Source organism: Delphinapterus leucas, chromosome 21 (assembly GCF_059928025.1).
Source record: "Delphinapterus leucas isolate spDelLeu-1000000601 "Yukka" chromosome 21, BTC_Dleu_Yukka2, whole genome shotgun sequence".
Lineage (NCBI taxonomy): Eukaryota > Metazoa > Chordata > Mammalia > Artiodactyla > Monodontidae > Delphinapterus > Delphinapterus leucas.
Window position 1 is genome coordinate 12,612,824 of NC_143149.1, and position 24,544 is coordinate 12,637,367.

Here is a 24,544-nt window from a genome sequence, read left to right on the forward strand (position 1 = left end):
CCTTACCAGCTGGCCGGGTATCAGAAGCTGATGCAAGGGCCTGGTGAGCTTGGAGTCCAGGTGGGCATGGAGGAAGCTGCTGAAATCATCCGGGCACCAGGCAATTAGGGTTTGGGCCCAAAATGCAAGATAAGCTCTGTAAAATCAAGTTGGCAAACCAGAGACCTGGACCTGTGGACTTTTGTCTGCCAATCATTTCCCTTTAAGGTGAAAGCAAAGCCGAGCCTCTCCTGGCTTTTCGCTGCCCTATAGCAATTGCTTTGGTTCACAGTAACTGTTCCACTTTAAACTGAATAGGTTACACTGTAAGCCTGGGTAATTGAGTTAAGGCCCATTTGTTAAAATACAGCAAGTCTGGAGCCATGAAGTCTAAACCATGGCTCTGGGTCGGAGTCTCCAGTTTGCGTCTACAGAGTCACCTGACCAAGCCTCTGGATTCTCTAAAGAAGGAAATAATACAACAAATGAGACTTAAGCAAAAGTGAAATTTTTCAGGTGGAAAAGGTAAATAATTGTTTACCTTTGGCTGTTTGAAAGAATTTGTATAATGAATATCTTATCATATGTTTTATATTTACCTCAGTTATGAACCATCCTTCATCGGCCACTAAGGTCAAAGGAGAGACAAATTTCCCTTTCTTGTAGTAGAACCTGCTCGGGATGGCCTCCTTCTTGTAGACAGTCATGTGCTCCACTGTTCTCAATTTGTTATATATCTGCAAAGATAACCAAGAATGACCAGTTTTGCATTCTCTCTCTTAAATGTATGTGAATATTTATTGGACCTGGAGGAGAGGAAGGACTTTATAAAAACTTATTTATGTCAAAAATCCTACAGTAAAATAAAAAGGTGAATGAGAAATTGTTCTGCCTGACGTTAAACACCACCAAGATCAAAGAAAAGCATTTATTCTTTGACTAGACCTAGAGCATGTCCTAGCTGCACCTGATTTTTTAAAATAAATTTATTTATTTTATTTTTATTTATTTTTGGCTGCGTTGGGTCTTTGTTGCTGAGCGTGGGCTTTTCTCTAGTTGCGGCAAGTGGGAGCTAGTCTTCATTGCAGTGGCTTCTCTTGCCGCGGAGCACGGGCTCTAGGCGCGCGGGCTTCAGTAGTTGTGGCACGGGCTTCAGTAGTTGTGGCTGGCACGCTCCAGAGCACAGGCTCAGTAGTTGTGGCCCACAGGCTTAGTTGCTCCGCGGCACGTGGGATCTTCCCAGACCAGGGCTCAAACCCGTGTCCCCTGCGCTGGCAGGCGGACTCTTAAGCGCTGCGCCACCAGGGAAGCCCTATGCCTGATTTTAAAATACTAGTGACTGTTTGCCATTAATTACACTGCTAATTTTCTGATGAAGATGTAAACCCTGTACCTCTTTCCAATATTTAGCAGCAGCTTAAATCTTTATGGCTAAAATTAAAATCAACCGGCTGGTGTTGATTTGTTGGCCCTTAGCCAAAGCTGGCATATATTCCTGGGTAGAACTGAATATAAAATTGAGTTTATCAATTCAACTCTGGAAAATAATTAGTCTTTAGGCTGTTTAGTAGAGTTTCTACTGGCCCCAGGAGTTGATTTCCTACTTAAGAAAATCCATAATTCTTAAGAAAAGTAGGGGGCATTACCAGAAAGATTTTGCATAAGTGAAAACTCTGATGGCACATAACGGGCCTCACAAACTGTTGTGTCCGTCACGTGACAAAGTGTCACCCAAACATAGCCCCAGTTCTGAATAATCTACCAACTGTTTTAGGCAGCTTGCAACTGCCTGATGTACACACCACATTGGAAGAAAGAAGCTCTTCCCAGCTCGTGAGCTGTTGATGCTCTAGCATCCTGGAGGCGGCATGTCCCTAGGTGCCAGATAGGAGATAACAGATGATGTTCCTTGCCAGGAAAACAGAACTTCTTTGCAAGAAGCCATTTACTGTGGGACCTGCCAACGTGTAAAATATTCTTCCCAGTTTCATATTTAAGGAGTTCACGAGAAGCCTGTGCAAACATATTCAGCACCTCCACGTGCTGACCGTGGAGCCTGAGAAAAGGGGGCACCCGTCGGGGGAAGGGGACGAGGCTGGGGAGAAGCCGCACTGCGGGCACCGAGTTCCTCAACCCCAGACACACAGATCTCGGACTCTCATGTGGGAGGGAGTGGTCAGGGCTGGGAGGAAGGTCTCTGTCTGGGCCAAAACGGCCGGATCCCAGCCTACACCTGCCGTGGGGAAGCAGGGCAGGCAGCCGGCCCAGCCGAGGCTGATTCCCATCTCCCTGCCGATGCACCGCCCCTGGCAGCGGTGGAGGCCTCCCCCAGGGGATAGAGGCCCAGAGCCTGTGCTGGGAGACGCCCAGGCCACACGGGCCAAAGCAGTCAGCCGGCGGGGCCACTCGCTCCTTCACCTTCTCAGCATGGTTTACCCTCCACTCGGAGGGAAGGATTGTTTGGAGGGAGGGGTAAGCAGGGGCCTCGTCATCGAGCGTGCCAAGTCCCCGGGAGCCCTGCCCCACGCCATCTGCACGCCGTGGGAACTCCGCCACGGCCTCTTGGGGACGCCCCCTTGGATGGTGGTAATCGCCGTAGGCGACACACACATCGTCCCTGCAGCGGACCCAGCTGATTCCCGTGCTTCACGGCCGCCCAGGAGGGCAGCTACCGTGTCGTCAGTCAGCACACGCAGCAGAGAAGCGCAGGAGGGCCGCTTAGGGAGCTGCTCGGCTGCTGAGAGCGGGGGTCTGAACCCCGGCCGGCCGCGTGGCTCCGAGCTACGGGGCCGACCCATGGCACACGCGGCCTCAGCCTGTGCTCGTCCGTCGCCTTCTTCTCTCCAGTCCCTGATGAGAACAGGTCAGCCTGGCGGCTTTCCTCCAGAGAAGGGCCTTCTGTGCCAGCTTCCGCTGTCCCCAGCTGCGCAGGAGAAGGGCTGCATTTTGGCCAAGAACGAACCGGCCCCGCGCCACGTGCTGGGCGCTGCACACCCTCGTCTCGTTTCGTGCCCACTAACGTTCAGTGCCCGCTTCAGAGAAAGGAAGACACGGGAGGATGAAGCACTGGACCGAGGTCACTCGGCGAGGACGGGGGCAGGTGGGTCATCTGCCGCCAGAGTCCCGGCTCCCGAGGCTGCCCTGTGCCTCCGCCTTAAAGCTACACACAGACTCAGTGCAGAGTCATGGCCTCTGAGGGTGCGCTCTGGCCCCGTCCCACCCCCACCCACCCTTCTCCCCCGTCTTGCCTCAGAATGCTTCCCGGGCGCCGGCCACAGGCTCACAACCGGCCCTCGGTCCTTCACCTGCTGCAGGTCATGGAGGCTGATGTACTTATCCAGCTCAATCACTTTGTCCATCCAGAAAATGTCAGTCATCCCGTGATCTGAGAAGATGATGACGTTGAGGTCGTCCTGCAGCTCGCGCTCCTGTGGGGAGACAGGCAGTCAGGACGGCGCCGAGACGGGGACCCTCTTACACCAGCTGTCTGGCAAAGAGGTGTTTTCAACTACAGGTTATAGGAGAAAGCCTGCTTCCCCAGTTCTGAATTTAACCATCTGCTTGTCTGCGCTATAAGACACGGTGCAAAATCGTAGCAGAAGCGCTGCAGGGAGGGAACGAGAGAGCCAGTGCCCGTCCGATTAGCGCGGAACATAATACATATGAGGCGCCAGCCTTTTAAGGTAGCCTTTCTGTTTTCATCCTCTTTGGGTCTTTCAACCAACTTGTGTGGGAATACAACTATCACTCGCCCGTTTTACACGTGTGAAAAATTAACCCCACGAAAGTTTAAAAAAGTAATATTTTAAGTCCGACAAAGACAAATATCATGTGACATCACTTATATATGGGATTTTAAAAAATGATACAAATGAACTCACTTACAAACCAGAAACAGACTCACAGACAGAAAACAAACTTATGGTTACCAAAGAGAAAGTGGCAGGAGAGGGATAAATTAGGAGTTTGGGATTAACATATACACACTACTTACATAAAATAAACAACAAGGACCTACTGCATGGCACAGGGAACTGTATTCAATACCTTGTAATAGCCTATAACGGAAAAGAACCATATATAATCTATCTACCTCTCTCTCTATATATATATATCTGAATCACTTTGCTGTACACCTGAAACTAACACACTAACACAACATTGTAAATCAACTATACTTCAATAAAAAATAAAATTTTTTAAAGTTTAAAAGTAATACTTTGCTAAAAGTCATTCAGTAAGGGTGTGGCAGAATCAGGGAGAGAACCCAGGCCTGGGTTCCACACCCACGCCAATCTGGTTACCAGACTTAATGGTTTGGTAAAGCATCAGGCCATCTCGCCAGCTGAGCCAGGCTGTAATGCAGATCTGGGTCATTGCAGTGCCACTGGCCTGGCTGTAAGACAAGGGAGCTCGTGGTACCTGGGGAGGCATTGTGTGATGAAAAGAGACCCCTCAGACCCTTGAGCTGGCCCAGTCAGCTCTCAGCAGTAAGAAGGAAGATGTCGAGGGGTGTGACAGTCAAGGAGACAGAAGAAGAGTGACAGAGGGAAGGTTAGCCCAGTGGTCCTGGTTTTCGGTCACCTGGATCCACGTGGTCATGTACTTCAGGACGGTGTCCACGGCCCTCAGGGCTTCTTTCCTCTGTGGCGACGAGGGCCCATAGTGGTGGCCTTCCACATCGATGCGCTCGTAGTAGATGGCCACCAGGTCCGCCTGGCCGCTCCTGGGGAGGGGGCAGGCAGGGTGAGAGCTGAGAGAGGCCCTGCCAGCTTTCCCCCCTCCCACCCGGCGGTCCTGGCGGAGGCATGGGCATCCTCCAGCCCCTGCCCTGTGGTCCAGGCACAGCGATACCTTAAAAAGAACAAGGGGGTTCTCCAAGGGAGAGAGAACCTTGGAGAAGGTGCCAGTCCCGGGCACCCTGGTGACAAAAGTCAGGGAGCATGCTTATGGGTCACCTCGCCTCTCAGCTCATCATGACCCAGGAGTCGGAAGAGGTGGCGACAGGCAGGGGACAGTTCTGATAACTCCCCTCACCACCAGCTGTCACCAGAAGCTCAGAGAAAAGAGAAGCAATCATTCAAAAAACGTCTCCTCGGATACAGAGGGTGGGAGGGAGACACAGGAGGGAGGAGATATGGGGATATATGTATATGTATAGCTGGTTCACTTTGTTATACAGCAGAAACTAACACACCATTGTAAAGCAATTATTCTCCCATAAAAATGTTAAAAAAAAAAGTCTCCTCCATTATTGCTGGTCTTCGAGGGAGCCTCTAAATAAAACACTAGACTGTAGGTTTCACTGACCCACAAGAATAAGAACAAGCTTTACCAGGCAACCTTGCAGGAGGCAGACAGGTTTGTGTTTGTGTTCAGGGCCTGATGTCTCTGGGGACCCAGGAAGGGTCAGCTCCAGGGTGGGCACAGGGTGAATTCTAGCACTGACCACACTTTCTGCATCCCGGAAAAACGCCCCCCTCGGCCAGAGTACTGGTGGTAAAAATCCAACTATTTAACCCTCCGTGCAAAGCTGAGACTGAGTGGGAACTAGTGACAAACCTGGAGTAGGAGGCTGAGGGAGTCGGGGGGTGGGGGAGAAAACACCGTGCAATGTTCCCCCTCCTCCACACAGCGCACAGCTTCCCACTGTGACTGCCCTGCCCACAACGTCCCCCAAAGCACCTGAACAGAGCAATGACGCTGATGATGGTGATGGTGCGGGTAGCAGTAACAGCGACTGACAAGAGGAAGCAGTGGAAAAGGAATGAAGGCTAACTCCTTTGTTTGGACTTTAAGGGTTAATAAATAATCCTCTTGGCAGACTGCCTTATTTCTCTTGAAAAACTCTATTTAAACAAACACACAAGTGAGGCGGCCTGGTCTCTCCTGGTGTGGTCTCCCCTGACACTTGGAATGTATCCTTAGTGCCTGTGGTGCCTTGGGCCTTGCAATCCACAGAAGAGGAAAAAGAACCTCACAGCAGTTCCAGAGCGTGGTTTGCACAACCCCTCCCATCCTTCCGGTCTCAGGAAGATGGTGCTTCTTCTAGGAAGCATCCCTGAGGCCCAGGCTCAGGTGGGTGGCCCTCCTGGGCACTCCCACGGCTTTCCTGGTTCATCTCTGGGTTGTGATTTTTCACACTGTGCGGTAATTGCCCGCTTATGTGTCCTTCCCTCCCCTCTAAATTGCGGGGTTTTTCACCCTGGGATGCATTCATTCTCCGTTGTGTCTCAGCTCAGCCTAGGGTCTGGCATACAGTAGGAGCTCTGTAACTGTCAGTTGAAGGTATAATAATAGTAAGTGCTCAATAAATCATAGTTATTCTAGGTCAGGCACTACGTTGAGGGCTTTTCATACATTATCGTAATTCATCCTCACAGCAACCCTATCAGGCAGGAATACGTTAAACAGAGAGTTCAGTACTGTTGCCCACATCACACAGCTCATGAGAAGTGGAGCCAGCACTGAGACCCAGGTGGAGCTCCGACACCCTGACCCAAATACTCTGAGAGAACGCAACAGCCCGCACCAATGGGGAAACATTCTGCTAAAGCCAAATGACCACGTGGAAGTGGTTCTTATTCTGCTATAAGAATCCCACCAACCCCAAGAAAGTGGGGCGTGAGACAAGGCAAAGGCAGCAGTGAAACGGAGTCACTTTCATCTCTCGGCATGAGCTCTACGTCTGCGGCTTGGATGTGCCTCCAGATTCTGGATCTGAGATGAAAAGCGTCCCTAGAGAAAAGCATCTGCAGATTTTGCAGATGAGGAAATAGGCCAAAAGGGATTCTAGGCCTCACGGACCTCTGAGACATGGCTAGGACTGGAGATGTGAACTTCCCACGTCCAAGGTCAGAACACTTGACTCCACCAGCCCAGGCTTTTGAATGTCCACACCGACTCCATTCACTACACGGGGATCGGTTCCAGAGAATGTTCAGCCTGGCATCTTCCTTCACCATGGTCATACTTGCCAAGAGGGCACACCTTTTAATGATGCTGTGATGTTCTTGTACCCTGAGGTGTACTTCATTCACAGTTTGGAGGATATGCTGGTTTCCAGTTAAGGGAAATTGCTAGTCAAGTTTTCTTTTCTCCTTTTAGAACAAAACAGACTGGCCCTTCTTTAACAAATACCATGTCCCCCCTCCTCCACAATGGGGATTGGGGTAAGTTATTATTTGCTTGTTTCTCACAAATAATATTATCATCATTCATACTCGCTAGTGTATGAATGACTAATACAAATGCCCCCTGCATCTACAGACAGCAGGGAACAAAAAGTCACTAAGGGTTCCACACGTGTGTAGGCAGTAGGGAAAAGTTCTAACTTGGGAATGGCATTTTCATACATATCCCTAAACTCTTTTGAGGCCCATGTTCATTACACTGATGGACTGATGGCATTTCCTCCACCACGTTTGAACATAATGGAACTTTCCACAAAATCATACCCTCGGATATGTCTCCGCACTTAGCTGCCTTTTGTACTTGTGCCTGTAGCATCCCAGATGCACTGGTTCACACAGAACATCCTATGTTTAGGTGTGTACACTTCCAGGGTGGGGCTTGTATGTGGGAAAAATTTCACAAGGTTTACTGGTTGCACTAAAGCTCAATGAAATGCTTTCAGGTCACTACATTTTAGACACTTCACCTTAATACAGCAGCCACTGGGCTGGTTTCTTTAAGGCTATTTGCCATATTCATAAATCTCCGTGTGATCAGAAAGCTAGTAAGTCTCACAGATTCACCTGATGGCTTTGTGTCAGGAAGCTGTCAACCCCAGATGCCAGGAACACTGGAACTGTGATGGTTGAGATTCAGGGATTTATACATATGCCTTTTGTGAAAGACTTCTATGTTGGAGCTCATTGATTCATGAGGGACCTGAGTCTTCAAGGGCTAAGAGCTCTTGCCTGTTGGAGTTTAGCTGACAAATTCTTGGTGGCCAGCTGTTTTCCACATGGATCTGGTCTCCATCACTGGTCAGCTCATTTGTAATGGAGCGGTTGGGTGAGGAGTGATGGGTGGAAACGCCTGCAGATCTGTTATTGGCCATTTATAGCTTTCAGCCCAGGAACCATGCCAGAAGGACATGTAGCCAGCGGCCCAATTACCTGAGAGCTGCAAGAGGCCCCCAACCCTGGATTTCAGGGACACCCAGATCTCCCATCACCTTAGGATCCTGTCCAGATTTCTTTTCAATGTAAAGAGTTCACAATGTCACATCAATTTTCCTTACTGAAGTGGGTTGCAGAGAATTAGGGAGAGAGAGTGGTTAAAGGAATGGTTGAAGTTGCTGAGTGTTAAAAAAAAAATTGAGGGACTTCCCTGGTGGCGCAGGGGTTAAGAATCTGCCCGCCAATGCAGGGGTCACGGGTTTGAGCCCTGGTCCGGGAAGATTCCACATGCCGCAGAGCAACTAAGCCTGTGCGCCACAACTACTGAGGCTGCGGTCTAGAGCCCGCGAGCCGCAACTACTGAGCCCGTGTGCCACAATTACTGAAGTCTGCGCGCCTAGAGCCCATGCTCCACAACAAGAGAAGCCACCGCAATGAGAAGCCTGTGCACCACAACAAAGAGTAGCCCCCTCTCGCCGCAACTAGAGAAAGCCTGCACGCAGCAACAAAGACCCAACCCAGCCAAAAATAAATAAATACATACATTTTTTTTAATTGAAAACTTAGAAATAAGTCAGTTTCCCTGACACACTCGTGTGCTATTCAGACCATTACTGATTTCTGCATTTTTCAAACTGGGTGTGATAGTTCCATGTGGAAGAGAAAAAAAAAAGGTTCTATGTACTAATATGCTAATAGGCTTTGTACATTTCCAAGAAGATGGCAGAGTAGACAATTTTTCCAAACTTATTCCACCAAAGATCTTCCTTCTTTTGTCAAAAACTTATATCTTTGGAGAGTCAGGCATTCACTATATCATGATTAGAGAAATGCTGACATTCACATTGCTTCTCTATTTTCCATCAACACAAAGAAGAAAGTCCTCAACCCCTGGGGACTTCCTTGCTCTCAATTCAACGTTTCCAAAGGGTGCCCCTACCTAAAATTACTCAACACACAATCATCCTCTACTAGAGGGTAGCAATCACCGTGTGAGAGGCTCGCTACCTCTCTGAGACATACTTCACCTACACCAAGCCTTTTTAATCCACTTTAGCATTCATTATTGGTCCTGGAAACAGGAAGAAGAGTGGCATGGCTAAGAATTTGGGACACTTACTTGAAGAAGTCAAGAGCATCGCTGACTGCATTGGCAAAATTGATATCCGTTGGGACATTTTTATATTCTAGGCAGTAAGTAGGTCTGACACCAAGAATCTCAACCTCACAGCCTAAGAAGGAAAAAGACAGTAAATGGTTACTTTCTTCAATAATCAAGGTAGGGTGATGAGCCTATTTTAGGAAGCAAATACCATTAGTCAAAACAAAAATTTTTATTCCTTTTCATGAAATAAAAGAATGTATTATTGATAAGTGGTGTATTTAATTCTAATTTTGTTTAACTGGAGCAGAGGCCCTTAAACGTCATTCCTATACAGCACTGGTGTCTCATGACAGGGACTGGCAAAAATTGGTTAATGGTTGTCTTTCCCAATTTGAAACAACAATAACAAAAATTAATTAGCACACAGAATGTCTCAACTGAAACTTTTTTCTATAGATTTTTTATAACTACTAATTCTTCTAGTGCATCTTTGCCTATTCTAGAACCACGTATGAGGTTAATATCTGATTCGCCTGGGAATAAGAAAATAAAGACTTCACTAGTCTAGCTGGACTCAGAAGTACTGCACTGATGGGCAAGTCTAAAAATCACTGAGTTAAAGCAAGGGTCCTGAGCCGTCCCCTTACCTCTCCCAAAATGAAGTAAAAGAATGAAAGTATTCAGATGTTGGGAGCTGCTGTGGCTTCAGCTTTTCTGCCCCAGGCCCCTGAACAAGTTGAAATGGTTGCCCCGAGGAAGAGACATCCAACCTCATTATCAGAAAATAGGGCAGGAGAGGAACGTGCCAGTCTCAGTTTGTTAGTTGGGTGTATTTACTGGGCACCTACTATGAACTAGTCACTACGTTCAGACATAGTGGTGTATTTAATTCTACTTGTGTTTGCTCCATCCTGTGGCATCCCGGAATCTAGCCTAGGAGGAGGAGGATTCCGTGCAAACAGTGTAACAGTTGAAGTCTAAAGTGAAGTGCACATTTACTGGGTGGTGAGAGGACTCAGGCAAGGCACATTTAATGCAGATATTATTTCCTTCTGGAAGCTTTCCTCAAATCCCCGTGTTGGACTCAGTCTTACAGACTGTGTCTGGCCCATGCGTTGGGGTTAGAAGTGGGAAGAAAGGGACGTCCAAGCAAAGACAGCAGCGGAAGCACAGTTCAAAGTGAGAAACAATAAGGTGTGTGTGTAGAACAGCAAGCACGGTAACATTCCCAGGCAAGGGGGTCTGGAGACCAGATGGTGAGCTTTTCTGTAGCCCAGAGAAAATGATTCCCACTTACACTTGGTATGATCCTTATGTATCCTATAAAATAGCTGATGGTGCCTTCATTTTACACAGGAGGAACTGAGTCAAAAAGGTGAAGAGGGGGCTTCCCTGGTGGCGCAGTGGTTGAGAGTCCGCCTGCCGATGCAGGCGACGCGGGTTCGTGCCCCGGTCCAGGAAGATCCCACATGCCGCGGAGCGGCTGGGCCTGTGAGCCATGGCCGCTGAGCCTGCGCGTCCGGAGGCTGTGCTCCGCAACGGGAGAGGCCACAACAGTGAGAGGTCCGTGTACCGCAAAAAAAAAAAAAAAAAAATGGTGAAGAGACTTCCCCATTGTCTCAGGGCAATAATGAGGAAGAGCTAACATTTGAATCTACTTTTATCTGACTCCAAAACTTTAGGTATTCTTTTAAAACAGTATCTGACGAATTCAGACATGCAAGGACAGACATTATGGACATTAAGGACAGACAGACATTTTTCCGTACTATTAAGATTTACTCAAGCTAATCGAGAAATAAGTCAAAATAAAAGAGCCCAAGGACGAATAAGATAGGGTTTTCAAATAAATAGCAGTAAACGATGAAATCACAAAATATAGTTAAGTATTAGTAATATTAATGTAGTTATGTGAAAATATTTTATTGAAATATAAGGTGCATATTTTAAAAAAATGTTTAATGTAATAACCTGGATCTAAAGTTCCCAATTATTTAACCAAAAAGGAAAGGAAAAGCATTTTCATTGTTGTTGGAGGGAAGGGATGGTCAATATATAGTGTTCATTCTAGACATTGATTTAAAAGTTTGGAATATACAGAAGAAAGTTGTATGCATAACTTCCAAATCACTAAAGGAAGAAAAAGAAGCATACAAAATTAATCAAATATCAAAGTACATGAAAAGAAAAAAAAAAGAAATATCTAGGAAGCCCTAATACTGAAAGCATAATAAAAGAGAAAATCAAATATATTCAAAATAAATGTGAATGGGTTACACTCTACAAGAATGTCAACATGAGGTAACTATAAACTATTTTTAAAATTTACAGGTTAGGTAAAATGACACAGCAAGGTTAGATATAAAAGAATAGACCAAATAAACCCCCCCAAAAGTAAACCAAAAAATCAGATCTCTCAATAGTATTCAAGTTGATTATAGTCTCAAAAGCCTGAAACAGCTACAAATCCACATTAATAGTTTAGAATGTAAATGAGTATTTATATATCATAAATATACACAAATATACATAATTATTATTAAAGAATTCTTATAAGAATGGAATTGTTATAAAAACACAAAAGTTGGAAAAACTGATCATATCCTCATCCACAAAGAAAATCGCATTAACTTCCAAAAAAGTAGAAATTATACAGCACAATGCATATTATCTGACCACAGGTAATAAAACTATAAATTAATTATAACAGTTAACTAAAAATAAATCCAACTCCTTATAAATAAAAAAGAAAACCTTTATGAAACGATGTAAAGAGGAAATGAAAACTTCACTGACAGGCTAGTTATTAACAGTGAAAATTCTACATTTCAAAATTTCATGGGGGGACTTCCCTGGAGGTCCAGTGGTAAGGAATATGCCTTACAGTGCAGGAGACGCAGGTTCAATCCCTGGTCAGGAAGCTAAGATCCCACATGCCGCGGGGCAACTAAGCCCGCGTGCCACAACTACTGAGCTCACACGCCTCAACTAGAACCCGCGCGCCACAACTGCAGAACCCATGCGCCCTGGAGCCCGTGAGCCACAACTAGAGAAGAGAAAACCCACACGCCACAACTAGAGAGAAGCCCGGGCACCACAATGAAAGATCCCACATGCCTCAACGAAGATCCTGCGTGCTGCAACTAAGACCATATGCAGCCAAAACTAAATTAAATAAATAAATAAATAATAAATAAATCTTAAAAAAAAAAAACTTCATGGGACACATTTTCATTTAGGTCCGAAGCAAATCAGGAGCGCTGCCGTCACCGCTATAATCTGTTACTGTTATAGAACTTCTTATCAAGGCAGTTAACAACAAACAGAAATTTTAAATGAGTGGGGGAAATCAGGAGGCATGCATGAGTGTTTCTCTATGGGAACATTTAAAAAAAGTTTTGTCTGTAACCCTTGGCAAAATACTCATTTTGCTTCATGACACAGTACAGGACACACACTCTCACAGAGGAAACAGAAGTTTCACTAAAATATGAGCAAAGTATGCTAATACTGTATTCTATTCTATTCTGTTTTAGGTGGGTTTTTAAAACACTGGTTAACAATCCACAAATTGATGTCACTGTCCATTATGAATCAAGACCAGTGTTTGAAAAACACCAATATGAGGCACACAGCTAGGAGTGGGTTTCTGGGTCACTCTCCTCCAGAGTGGCAATGTTTGGCAATATTTATATAATTTTTATTGTATACATGCTTTTCCTTGAAAACCACTTCAGAGAACATATTCTAAGAAAATAAATTTGTATATACAAGCACCTTTATTACAATATTATTTAGAATATAAAATTAAGAAGCAATTTAAACATTTGGTAATAACGGTATGGTTAACTTACAGCACATCCAAATAATGAAATACCATGCAGGCATATAAAATTATTATGCCATTTGTATTTACTGCCATACTGTTTTAAGTGAAAAAAAGGCTAGTAAATAGTTTGTGAAGGATGATATCATTTTTGTAAATACTTAAAGCATATTTAGGGCTTCCCTGGTGGTGCAGTGGTTAAGAATCCGTCTGCCAATGCAGGGGACATGGGTTCGAGCCCTGGTCCGGGAAGATCCCACATGTCATGGAGCAACTAAGCCCGTGCGCCACAACTACTGAGCCTGCACTCTAGAGCCCGAGAGCCACAACTACTGAAGCTCACGTGCCACAACTACTGAAGCCCGCGTGCCTAGAGCTGGTGCTCCGCAACAAGAGAAACCACCGCAGTGACAAGCCCACACACCGCAATGAAGAGTAGTCCCCGCTCACTGCAACTAGAGAAAGCCTGCGTGCAATGAAGACCCAACGCAGACAAAAATAAATAAATAAATTTATTTTTTTTAAAAAGCGTATTTATGTCTAAGAAAGAGTGGAAGTGAATATAACAAAATATGACAGGGTAAAATTTGTGTGACTGCCTTGGTAGACTTTTTTTGGCTAAACTGAAGCCATTCTGAACCTCTTTCTTCCTTTCCATCCCTTACTAAAGAAAGAGGAAACCTTTCTCATCTGCCCAAGGTCCCTTGTGCATAGGAATGGTCATGTGACTCAATACTGGCATTGAGATCTGCTGAGATGCTTAGAGTGGGAGGCTTTGCTTTGATATGAAAAAGTTAACATGAGTTGCTAGCGCGACCTCTTTTCTTCTTCTGCAGTTTGGAATGAAGGTTGTAAGGACATGATCCCTGGACCGGCAGCAACCATTCTGAAACCATGAGTCAACAAGCATGAAGGGAAAAAGTTAATATGCTAATATAGAGCAGAAGGATCAAAAGAGCCTAGGTTTTTAAAATGACATTGTTAAACAGCTGAACTACATAAAGTACATACTTCTTATGTAATACAAATAAATTCCTACATGTTTAGTCACTGTTGGCTAGGTTTTCTAAAACTTGCAGTAGAGAGTTCATAACTGATACAGAAGGATCATAGTTGACTTTTTTTTTTTCATAGTTGACTTTTATATTCTTCTTATTGCTTATTGAATTGAACTAACTTTCCTAAAATAAATGTTATTTTTGTAATAAGAAACCAAAAACATATTTTTAGTGATAACTTCCAACTTCCTTCTAATATACCCATTAAGACACAAAAGTTCTATTGTATGAATATCCAGTTTTTAAAAATTATGAATAATGCTAATATAAACATTCTTGTACACGTTCTTTGATGCACTTAGGTATGCATTTCTGTTGTAATATGTGTAGGAGTAGAATTGCTAGATTTGGGGTATGCGTATGTTCACCTTTATCAGATAATGCCAAATAGGCTTTCAAAGTTGCTATATTAATTTGCTCCTCCTGGCACTGTATGAGACTTTGTTACTCCACCCTTGTCATCACTTGGATGTATAACTATTAATTTCCATTTAATAATGACTTTACTTGCATCCCACAATCCAAATATGCATAGTTACTTCTTCTTTGAACCATGAGTTATTTAGAAGTCTCTGGTTACTTTCCAAGTATATAGAATTGAAATTTTTCTTTTTATTTTTGATTATACTTTAATTACACTGTAGTCGGAGGACACATTCTGTATGATTTCATACAGTTCCAATTTGTTGAGAAATGCTTTATGGCTAAAATATGGTCATTTTTGACAAATGTTCCATGTGTACTTGAGAATAATGTGTATTTAGTGGTAGTTGGGTACAGTGTTCTAGTAATATCAATTAGGCAAATATGTTAATTATGCTTCATAAATTTTCTGTATCCTTCTATTTTTTTATTTTCTTATATTATCAGTTACGGAGAAAGATGTCTTAAAACTTATTATCATTGTGAATTTACCCATTTCTCCTTTTGGTTTCATCAATATTTGCTTTATTTATTTTGAGATTGTGTAATTAGGAGCATGGAAATTTAGATTTTTTTTTTTTGAAAATTTAGAATTATTACAACTTCTTGGTAGATTGAACTTTATATCAACGTGAACTGTCTTTCTTTATCTTAAAAACAGTCTAAGCTTAGAGTCTGCACCGACTGACGTTATAGCTGCACCAGCTCTCCTTTGGTGAGTGTGTGTTATGTCTTTTAAAAATGCTATTACTTTCAACTTTTCTGCATACTTACATCTAATGTACACCTTTTATAGGCAGCATATATTAGTTTTTGCTCATATCTAGTCTGATAGTTGTTTTAAATGTGAATTTCTATTAAAGTTTAACACAGATACATACAAAGTGAATAAATGATAAGTGTACTGTCCATCCTGACAAAGTAAATGCAGCTGTGTAGCCACAGCACCCAGATCAGGAAACAGAACATAACCTTCACATACAGGCACCTTCTCGTGCCCCCTTTTAGTCACTGTTCTTCCAAGTGTAAACACTATTCTAACACTGTAGATTAGTTTTACCTGCTTTTGAACTTTATATAAATAGACTCATTCAGATTAATTGGAGTATTTAATGAAATATTAGTAAAATAAATAAACGTTGACTTGCAATGTACTTAAGGAAATTTTTATGTTTAAATCAGCCACCTAAATACATGTCTTGTATTCATTACACATTTGACAGTTTTTCTCTCCTTTCTTAATTCCTTTTGGATTATGTCTGTATGATTATTATTGCTCCTTTTCCTCTACTCTATTACCTTGCTATTTGTATATTTTAATTAATCTCTTTCTGGAATAGTGCCCTAGAGATGATTTTTAAAAATTGAAATATTGGTCAATCGAAATCTAATATAAATTTACACTCCCACAACTTCCCAGGCAATGCAAAGACATTTAAACACTTTAACTTTGAATTTTACATTTCTCCTACCTTCTGTGCTTCTGTTGTCATGTATTTCCATTCCGTATGGGTTTTTAATCTAAAAATTATTATTACTACTATTATTATTAGCTTAGTTTTTCCTACACGTTTACCCTTTCTGTGGCTCTTCATCCCTTCCTCCATCTCTGTGCTTCCATTTGTGACAATTTTCCTTCTACCTTAAGAATTTAGCATTTCCTCCACTCTAAACGTGCTGGCAATAAATTCTCTCAGTGTTCTGTCTCTAGAAAAAGCCATTATTTTGCCTTCCTTTAAAAAAAATTTTTATTTATTTGACTATGCTGGGTCTCAGTGTGGCACGCAGGATCTATTTCCCCTACCGGGGATTGAACCCAGGCCCCCTGCATTGGGAGCACGGACTCTTAACCACTGAACCACCTGGGAAGTCCCTTGCCTTCATTTTTGAGGGATATTTTCACTGGATATAGAACTGATCATTATTTTTCTTTTATCATTTGGGAATATCATTCTATGTCTTTCTAGATTCCAGTATTTCTGTTGGAAAGTCAGCTGTCAGTCTTATCACTGCTTCTTTGAACAATTTTCTATTTCTGCTTTTAAGTTTTTCTCATTTCTGTGGTATCAGCGGTTCTGAAATTAATGGGTTTCACAGCACTTCTTGAGTCTATGATTTGCTATTTCTTGTCTGTTTCAGAAAGTTCTCAAACTTTCTCTCTCAAATATTACTTGTGTCTCATCTTCTCTCTCTAATCCTTCTGTGGCCTTTTTACTATGTCCCATGTGTCTCGAACATTCTTTTCTGCCTTTTTCATCTTTTTGCCTATTTAAGCTGGAGAGCTGTCTTCAGTTATAGAGTTCACCTTTTAAAAAAGATTCTAGTTTACTAGTGCAGGTCTCCATTTTGTCATTTAGTTCTTTTATCATAGGTCTCTTTAAAGTCATATCGGTAACTGGACCAGTGGGTTTGAGTCTATTGTCTACTGTTTTTCTCTTGATTTTTCAGTCAAGACTTGCCTGTTTATTTCTCCTGAGTTTCCAGTCAGGACTTGTTTTCCCATATACTGGGAATGCTGCATATTGTATACAGAAAACTGTAGATATCATTTGACACTCCGTATGTTGTTATCTTTTTCTAGAGAGCACAGGCTTTTGCTTATGAAGGGCGCCTAGGCTACAGGCAGACCATCTTAACCCAGAGTGGAGTTAGTCAGGGATTAAGATGACTCGAAGCTCAGCTTGGGCTTTATGAAGGCTTCAGTCCTCCAGAGGGTTTCACCCCTAGTTTACTTCTAGCTCCTTCTTACTCCAAGGGCATTGTCCTTTATTGTCCCAACTGAAAGTCTAGGATGTTTACTAGATCTCTTCTGCTTGGTGGCCCGTGAACTCCAATTTTTGTCATTTCCCCCATCCTGTGATTCTGTCAAAACCTCAGTTCAGTTTCTTAGTCTCTCAGCTGCTGCTTCTGCAATCAGTGTTTAAATGTAGGGGAGACATGGTGGCAATTTCCAGATACACCTTGTTCTCTAGGTCTTAGTCTGTCTCTGATCCATCACACTGTGTGCACGTGCACACACACACGCGCACACACACACACACACACAGAGTCCAGCAGCATTTTCAGCTGTTGCTGGCGAGAAGAGTTGTTTCAAAGTAGCTTTGCCTGTCATTGTACGAGTGGAACCCCAAATTTCAATAAATGATCTTTTAAAATAAAAAGTTACATTTTATTGGAAATGCATCTCATAATGAAAGGAATAGGATGCTTTTAAAAATCAGTTTGTATATTCATGGATGAATATGATTGATCTCTAGAATGAGACAAGTTCAGAATCCATTCTATTCCTATTTGTTAAATCTAAGTGATAAGAAAGTTGTTTACATAAATAAGTAGATGGAAATAGAAGTAGTCTGTCATTTAATTCTTTGAATGGCTTCTTTGAATGCCAACATTCACATAGTGATCTATCATCATAAATGTTTAAATAGTGTTTCAGCTGACAACTCAATTAAGTTTTTCTTAAATAATTTAAAAGAGAGCATTGGCAAATACTTGACTATTTTTACGTTTTGTTATTTTGTCACTAGATGCATTCTTTTCTATCCACCTACACCAACATTTCGAACTGTTTCTTTGGCCCTGGAGGCTTTTATATATGGAGGCAATGCACCTTAGTAAGGTTCTTGATTGCTGAGGGGTACTCCTTTCTTATATAAAGTAGGAAAAGGACATGTTTTTAATCAGGACAATTTTTGCAATATATATGAAAGTTGATGATCTTAAAACAGATTCCCTTAAAATTAATCTTGCTCTTGGAAATCCTTACAGTTTGAAGACCCTGAACCAGGAAACTAGGCATTAGTGCTGCTACTCTAAGGGAACTGTAAAGTTCAGAAAGCAGCAGGGCTTAGAGTGGTGCAGGCAGCTGCAGGTAAGATATGACTGACAGTTGTCATTTATTCTCAGGGTTGTTCCCCAGCTGAGGCTCTATAAGCTGAGCAGAGAGAGGGAAAACCTTCGCTGCAGAGCCAACGGAGCATTATTGCTTACTGTCTCTTCAGATACACAGACAGCCAGCCAGAGGAGTGAAAAAGTTGTGTCTCAGCCCAGCAGAGATGCCCTGACACTGCAGACACAATTAATTTGGATCAAAGCTACATACCTTCACGTGGCCCTGAGAAGGGAGAGACCAGGACCCAAGTTCACAAAAACTGAGGCAAGTGCAGCCATTCTGCGCTCTCTGGCCTGAACGGTCTCTCCCAGGTGAAATCTCCCAAGGCAAAAACAGTCACCAGACCTCTAATCTTAAAACCCAGAATGAATAAAAATGACTGGCAAAGGAAACAGCCAGCAAGCAATGACAGATGCCACGAGGCAATGGAACAAGGAATTAGTGAAAGTGGTAGATTTAGAGACGGCAAGGCTCGTTATTCCTGGAAGAATTAGTATGGGGGCTTCCTTTTGTTTTCCTTAGTCTTTACCTGATGGAAATCATCAGGCTGGAAGCGGTGTGTTGTGTGGATCCCACGAGCTATTTCTCTAATCAGGAGCCTGTGGGCCCCTTTCTGGACCCACCGTGGGCTCAGTCTGTGAACCTAGGCGCACTGCTCAGCCCCTCAGGCTGTCGCCTCCAGGCCACTTTCATGGCCTCCCAGGGAGTGTGGATCTGGGCAACTGAGGTCCTTCAGGTCAGCCCACCTGTGCCTGAGGAAAGCAGGGATTCCTGAATCTCTGCACAGGGGTCTGTGGGGAAACAAAGGCAGTGGCCTGGCTTTTGCAGTTTCAAAGACCAACCAGGAAGTTGGCAGTAAGATTTTGGTTTCACCAGTGCTTCAAGGGCAGGCTTTGGCTTTCCTGCATCTTATTTCCTCATTGTTCCCAGGGAACTTGAAAGGGAATTGCCCTTAATTAGGGCTCACAGTTCAGGTCCTCGTCTTATCTCTGTCTAGAGTCTGCCTTCCTGCTGGACAGTCCCATCTCAGCAACCTAATAAATATATCCTGAGCTGGAGGGAACTTAAAGCAGAACCAAAGAGGAGTGCCACTAAGCCCATGCATCTCTGTGCCAAAAAAAAATTTTAAGTCACTTCTTCTTCAAAACACTTAACTTATATCTGCTAGACAATTATTTTAATATATCTATTTTGTCATAGCAACATGACTGTCACAGACCAACATATTGTCAAAATAAATACGCAAATCTATGACGACTATAGTGTGAGCCACGCCCCCGCGGACACAGCATCCGGGCACAACAAACAGCTTTCACGGCCCTTCGCGGCAGCCTTACATCAGTGCCTTTTATTTTGCAGCTGAGAAAACAAACGCCTGCGATGGGAGACGTGACTGTCCCAAGGTCTCCTTGCCACCTAGTAATCAGCTTCCTGGCTCTGATACTTTTCCACTGCTTTCCTGACTGATCCTTGCTTCCTGCCAACTCTCTCCAAGGAAGTTGAGCCCATGAAAATCACATTTCTCTAAACGTCCTAGAACACAGGTCCCGCCTTCCAAGTGCCGCTCGGCTTCCAACTTCCACACACCTTGTGACAATAACCCCTGTGAGCTGCATTTTATGGGATATGAGGCAGGTGTACTACGGTTGAATATGCGTCTCAAGAGAGCTTATTAAAACAGCTAAGTCAACTAACTCTTAGAAACATGTCACCTTCTCCAGGAAGATACATCTAAGGCACAGGAGCTTATGGGGACAAGTCCTTGGGGAAAGTGCAGCCTTTGATCTCAGAGGCCCTTTCCCAGGTCAGCCAGGCCCACAGGGCTGGGAGGTCTCTTCTGATCTGGGGATGGGGGAGGCAGCGGGGTGGGCTGGCCTGAACACAGGATGCCATGCAGACTGGCCTTGTGCACAGGAACAGACTGGTGAGATGAGAAGCACTCATCCATTAGAGCAGGTTCTGGAAACTCAACGGGAAAGGACTCACTGGGCGTGAAAGGTGATAATGGGAACCTGAGGGCAGAGGGGCATGTGCCTAACCCGGGCTGGGTGTCTGCTTTAGGAAGGCAGTGGTGAAACCTTAGCAAGGCATCATGAGGCCAAAGATCTCTGCCTCTGTGAGTCAGCTTTAGATGGGAGAGTCTCTGTCCCAGGGTCAGGGACCGTACTCCTCCCCAGCAGGCCCAGGTGAGGAGTGAGGGGTGCCTGGTGCCCCTCATATCAGCCACGAGCAGCATCTCTGGGTCAGAGGCACATGCCTCAAGGTCGTCTAAATCCTGCAAGTGATGTCATGCTCCCCAGGGGGAAGGCATCTCGACTGCTGCACACGTGGTGGTCCCCACCAGAGCCTCCTCCCGGAGCAGGTGGTTTCCTGGTATTTGGATCCAAGAAGCCTGGGCCTCCTCGGGATGCAGGAGGCCGGCAAGCCCTTGACCGCAGGCTCAGCCTTGCCAGCGGCTTTGCTAGAACTCCAGCGCCGACCCAGGGATTCCTCATCCCCCAGCCCTCCAGTTCAAGTCTGTGATCTCCAGGTCTTACCAACTGCCCTTTTCCTCCCACCATGTATCTGGGGGAACCCTGGTCTCCCCAGCTTCTGAGCTGGTTCTGAACCACTTCCAGGAATGGCTGGGAGCGGGAGTGAGTGCTACATGTGGCCCTGCAAAGCCAGCGCTCTGCACACCTGGGCAAAGCCTGAGGGCCGCCCCAGTGGCCACACCTCGAGCACTCCGCGCCCGCCTCTGCACAGAGTCCTGTGTGCACAGCTCGCCCTGTCCGTGGCTTCTGCCCCCCAGCCCTGAGGCATCAAAACGCCAGACTCTGTCCTCTTTCCCTCCTCTGATGACCCAGTGGCCAGATCCCTCCATCCATCCCTTTTCTGGGAAACTCCTTTCCTGTCCCTGACTGGCCATGATAGCCTGTCTCAGAATTCTCATGGCGATTTAAAACAGGACTTGTGTTTCACTCTGTGGCCTTTGCTGCAAGTGTGTATCTGAAGCCCTGACGTGACCTTGCAGCATTATTTTGGGCCAAGAGTGACCTGGCCAGAGCTTCCCCCTCCCCCCGTGCACCCCATGCGACGCATTAGAAGGACACAGGCTGAAGCTCCCTTTTAAGAATCGGGGGGCAAGGGTGGGGTTACTGTATAGCTACTAACCATATATTCTAGTCGGATACTCTCTATATCTTATCTCATTTCACACGCCCAGCAAGCCTGAGAGGCACACGTAGTCATTCCTGTGGGACAGATAAGGAATCTACCACACAGAGAGATTAAGTGACTATCCCCGGTGCCGGCAGAGAAGTGGCTGAACTGGTCTCAGCTGTTTTCTTTCCGGTCATGTTCTAGCTCTTTACATTCCCCTGAGGTTCCTCAAGGGCTCCATCCAGCACAGCAGGGAGAACAGGAGGGGAGAGGCCGGGAGGGGACAGAGCTCTCTGCACACAAAGGGCTCTGGTGAGGTCAAAGTGCCACGTCTCTGTCCCACCCTAAGGAATCCCTCTGACAGATGCTGGATCCCACAGCCAGCGGCCCACCAACTGAGAAAAGCACTGCAGGGGCAGCTGAGCCCCCTGCCCGCTGGCAACGAGGGCGTGTTTGGTGCCGAGGGGGAAAGTGGAACAGACCCGGGGGTGGGTGTAGGCCTGCCTCGGCCACCAAAAGCCAAGCCTCCTGCATTCTCTACCGGGGACTGAGTTTCTACAGGAAGTCCCGACTCTGGGCTCTTTTCTTCACTCTGTCAGGATCCCTCCCCCTGAATCCCTCCGCTCCCACCCTGGGCTGTGGGGGGCAGTTGAACTGGCAAACCTGGGATGGCCGGTGGGAAGACCCTCCCCCGCCTCGGCCAAGCTCAGGGTGGGACCCTGCGCGGGGCGTGGACTCAGGCAGCCCCGGCAGCAGCCCAGCTGGCTTACTGTGTCCCGGCTGTGTGTTCTGGGAACTTCCATGCCCCCGTCTGTAAAGTGGGGATGACAGCAGTCATGTCTTAGGACTGTTGTGAGGGTTGAGTAAAATTATGTCTGCGAAGTGCTGAGCTCACTTCAGATGCTCAAACTCCTCATCTCTTTTCCTTTCCCTGTTGATGTCAGGTTTCAGACAGGCCAGCGCCAACGACACAGAGTGACCCTGGGGACTGAGGCCGGGGGGAGAGAATGACGGGAAGAGGCTTCTTGGGACAGTGTGACCGGCAGGGATGGGAGTGTGGGGCTGGAAGCCATGCCAGGGCTGTGGGCACCCAGGGCAGGCACGCTAGGTCTATGCACCAGGCCCGCTGCAGAGGGTCTCTCGCTGCAGTCCTCAGCCCCTCGATCCACACCAGTGACATCAGAACCTCTGAGGATGCAGCCTGGGCTCTGATATTTCATAATGGCCTCAGGGGATTCTTAGCGTACCCAGGGTGGAGAATCACTCCTAAGGAGGGAGAAACAAGGACAGAGATGCCCCTTAAACGGCAAGAAAGGAAGACCCAGCGGGAGTAAAAAGGATCATGACCTCGTCCAAACTTGATTACTTCCCAAAGGCCTCACCTCCAGACATCACCACATGGGGGGCTAGGGCTCCGAGGTATGGATTTGGGGGACACGTTTCAGTCCCCACCAGTGTCTGCATCCTTGTCCAGAGAGTCAACTGTGGATCACAATTACCCTTTTCAGACTTTCTGTAGCAAAAAATAAACTTCCATTGGGTTAAGCCACTGAGACTTTGGGGCTTATCTGTTTCTGCAACTGATACGATCTAAAACACCTTTGTTCCTTAAACACAAGTCCCTTTACATACCAGAGCCCAAGTCCCTGGTTCTTAAGATCTGGCCATTTCCAGTTTCCGATCTCTTCACTCCTGTCTTAGTCACTCAGCTGCAACCGTGTCGTATTCTTTGTAGTTTCAGGAACACGACATGCCCTTGCCTGCTCATCTTGGAACCTTAGCACATGCTCCTTCCCTCTGCCTCAGATGCTCCTAGAAATCTGTCCCACCTGCACATCCATTACCGTGTCTATTATAGTCCCAGCATCATCCACGGTGGATGGTGACTGCTGACTCCTTATCTGGCCTCACGACCCGAGGAGGTGTGCTTGTTCATCATTAGAATATACGAACTCCCAGCGGGAGTCACAGGGTTCACTAACCAGAACAATAAAAAGTGTTTTGTTTTGTTTTTTTAATGTTACTTTTCCTGTTTAATTGAAAATCGTTTTTGCGGAAAAAAATCATGGCAAATTTTATTCTTCGTACACTTTGTTTTCTTCAAAACCAGTATTAGATAAGGTACAATGATCATCGTCGCTATTCAAGCAGACTCTCGGGCAATAGAGGGAAATTAAAGGCTACCCTGGGGTTATTATAATGGACCTTTCTTGAGACTAAGTTGAAAAATGTTAAAGAAATTAACAGCTACAAAGTTCAGAGCTTGCCAGCGATGCCCCAGATAATAAGTCCACACGCTGTCTCTGCCGCCCCGCAGTGTCGCTCGACAATGAGCCCGGGGATGGCCACTCCCCGCTTGAAACCATTTGGTTCCTCTGGTCTCTGTAACAGGAGGGGCCAACAGATTTCAGCTGGTGTCGCCCTCCAGTGGCGCCTCCCCTGCCTCTCAGGTGACATCAAGCCCCCCATCAGACGCCTTCAAAGGATGGCATCACTCTCCTTGGACTCTTCCCAGCTCTTCTGGCTTTCCTCCTGCTTCCCGAGCAAGTCCATCTTTGTTTCCTCCGCAGACTCACTCGCCCCATCTGATCGTTAAGCATGAGCCTCCTCCACTCCAGGCTGTGTCTGGGGCCATCTCCTCTCTTCACGTGGGCTCTCCCCCGGCTGACCTTCCTGCCCACAGCTTCACCGGCCCCGGGCCCTCCCGAGAACCACACATCTGTGTATCTCCAGCTCAGTCCTCGAGCTCCAGGCACACGACGTGACGTGTCTCAGAGTCAACACAGATGTTCCTGTGCCTCCAAACCACTCCTCTTTCAATTTCCCGGGATGGGCAAAGACACACCTTCCCTCCTTAGTCCTATAAGCCAGAAACCAAGTGTCATGCCCGTCACTGCTCGGTCCCTTAATCCCAAAGTGCATCACCAGGCCCTGGCAAATTTAATGCCTAAATATGTCCCCAACCCACCCATTTCTCCCCACTTCCTTTAC

The 24,544-nt window shown here is 45.6% G+C and overlaps 1 protein-coding gene across 1 annotated transcript in view; it reads right to left on the bottom strand.

The window, feature by feature from the left end:
* Positions 1–1,970: 1,970 nt before the first annotated feature.
* ENPP6 (ectonucleotide pyrophosphatase/phosphodiesterase 6) overlaps positions 1,971–24,544 on the bottom strand; it is a 28,100-nt gene continuing 5,526 nt past the window's right edge. The window contains exons 2-3 of the mRNA XM_089903646.1: positions 9,226–9,337; positions 1,971–4,705 (exon numbers count right to left, since the gene is read on the bottom strand). Of these exons, the coding sequence (XP_089759772.1) occupies positions 4,501–4,705; positions 9,226–9,337 (317 nt within the window). The 3' untranslated portion in view covers positions 1,971–4,500. The remainder of the gene's footprint in view (positions 4,706–9,225; positions 9,338–24,544) is intronic.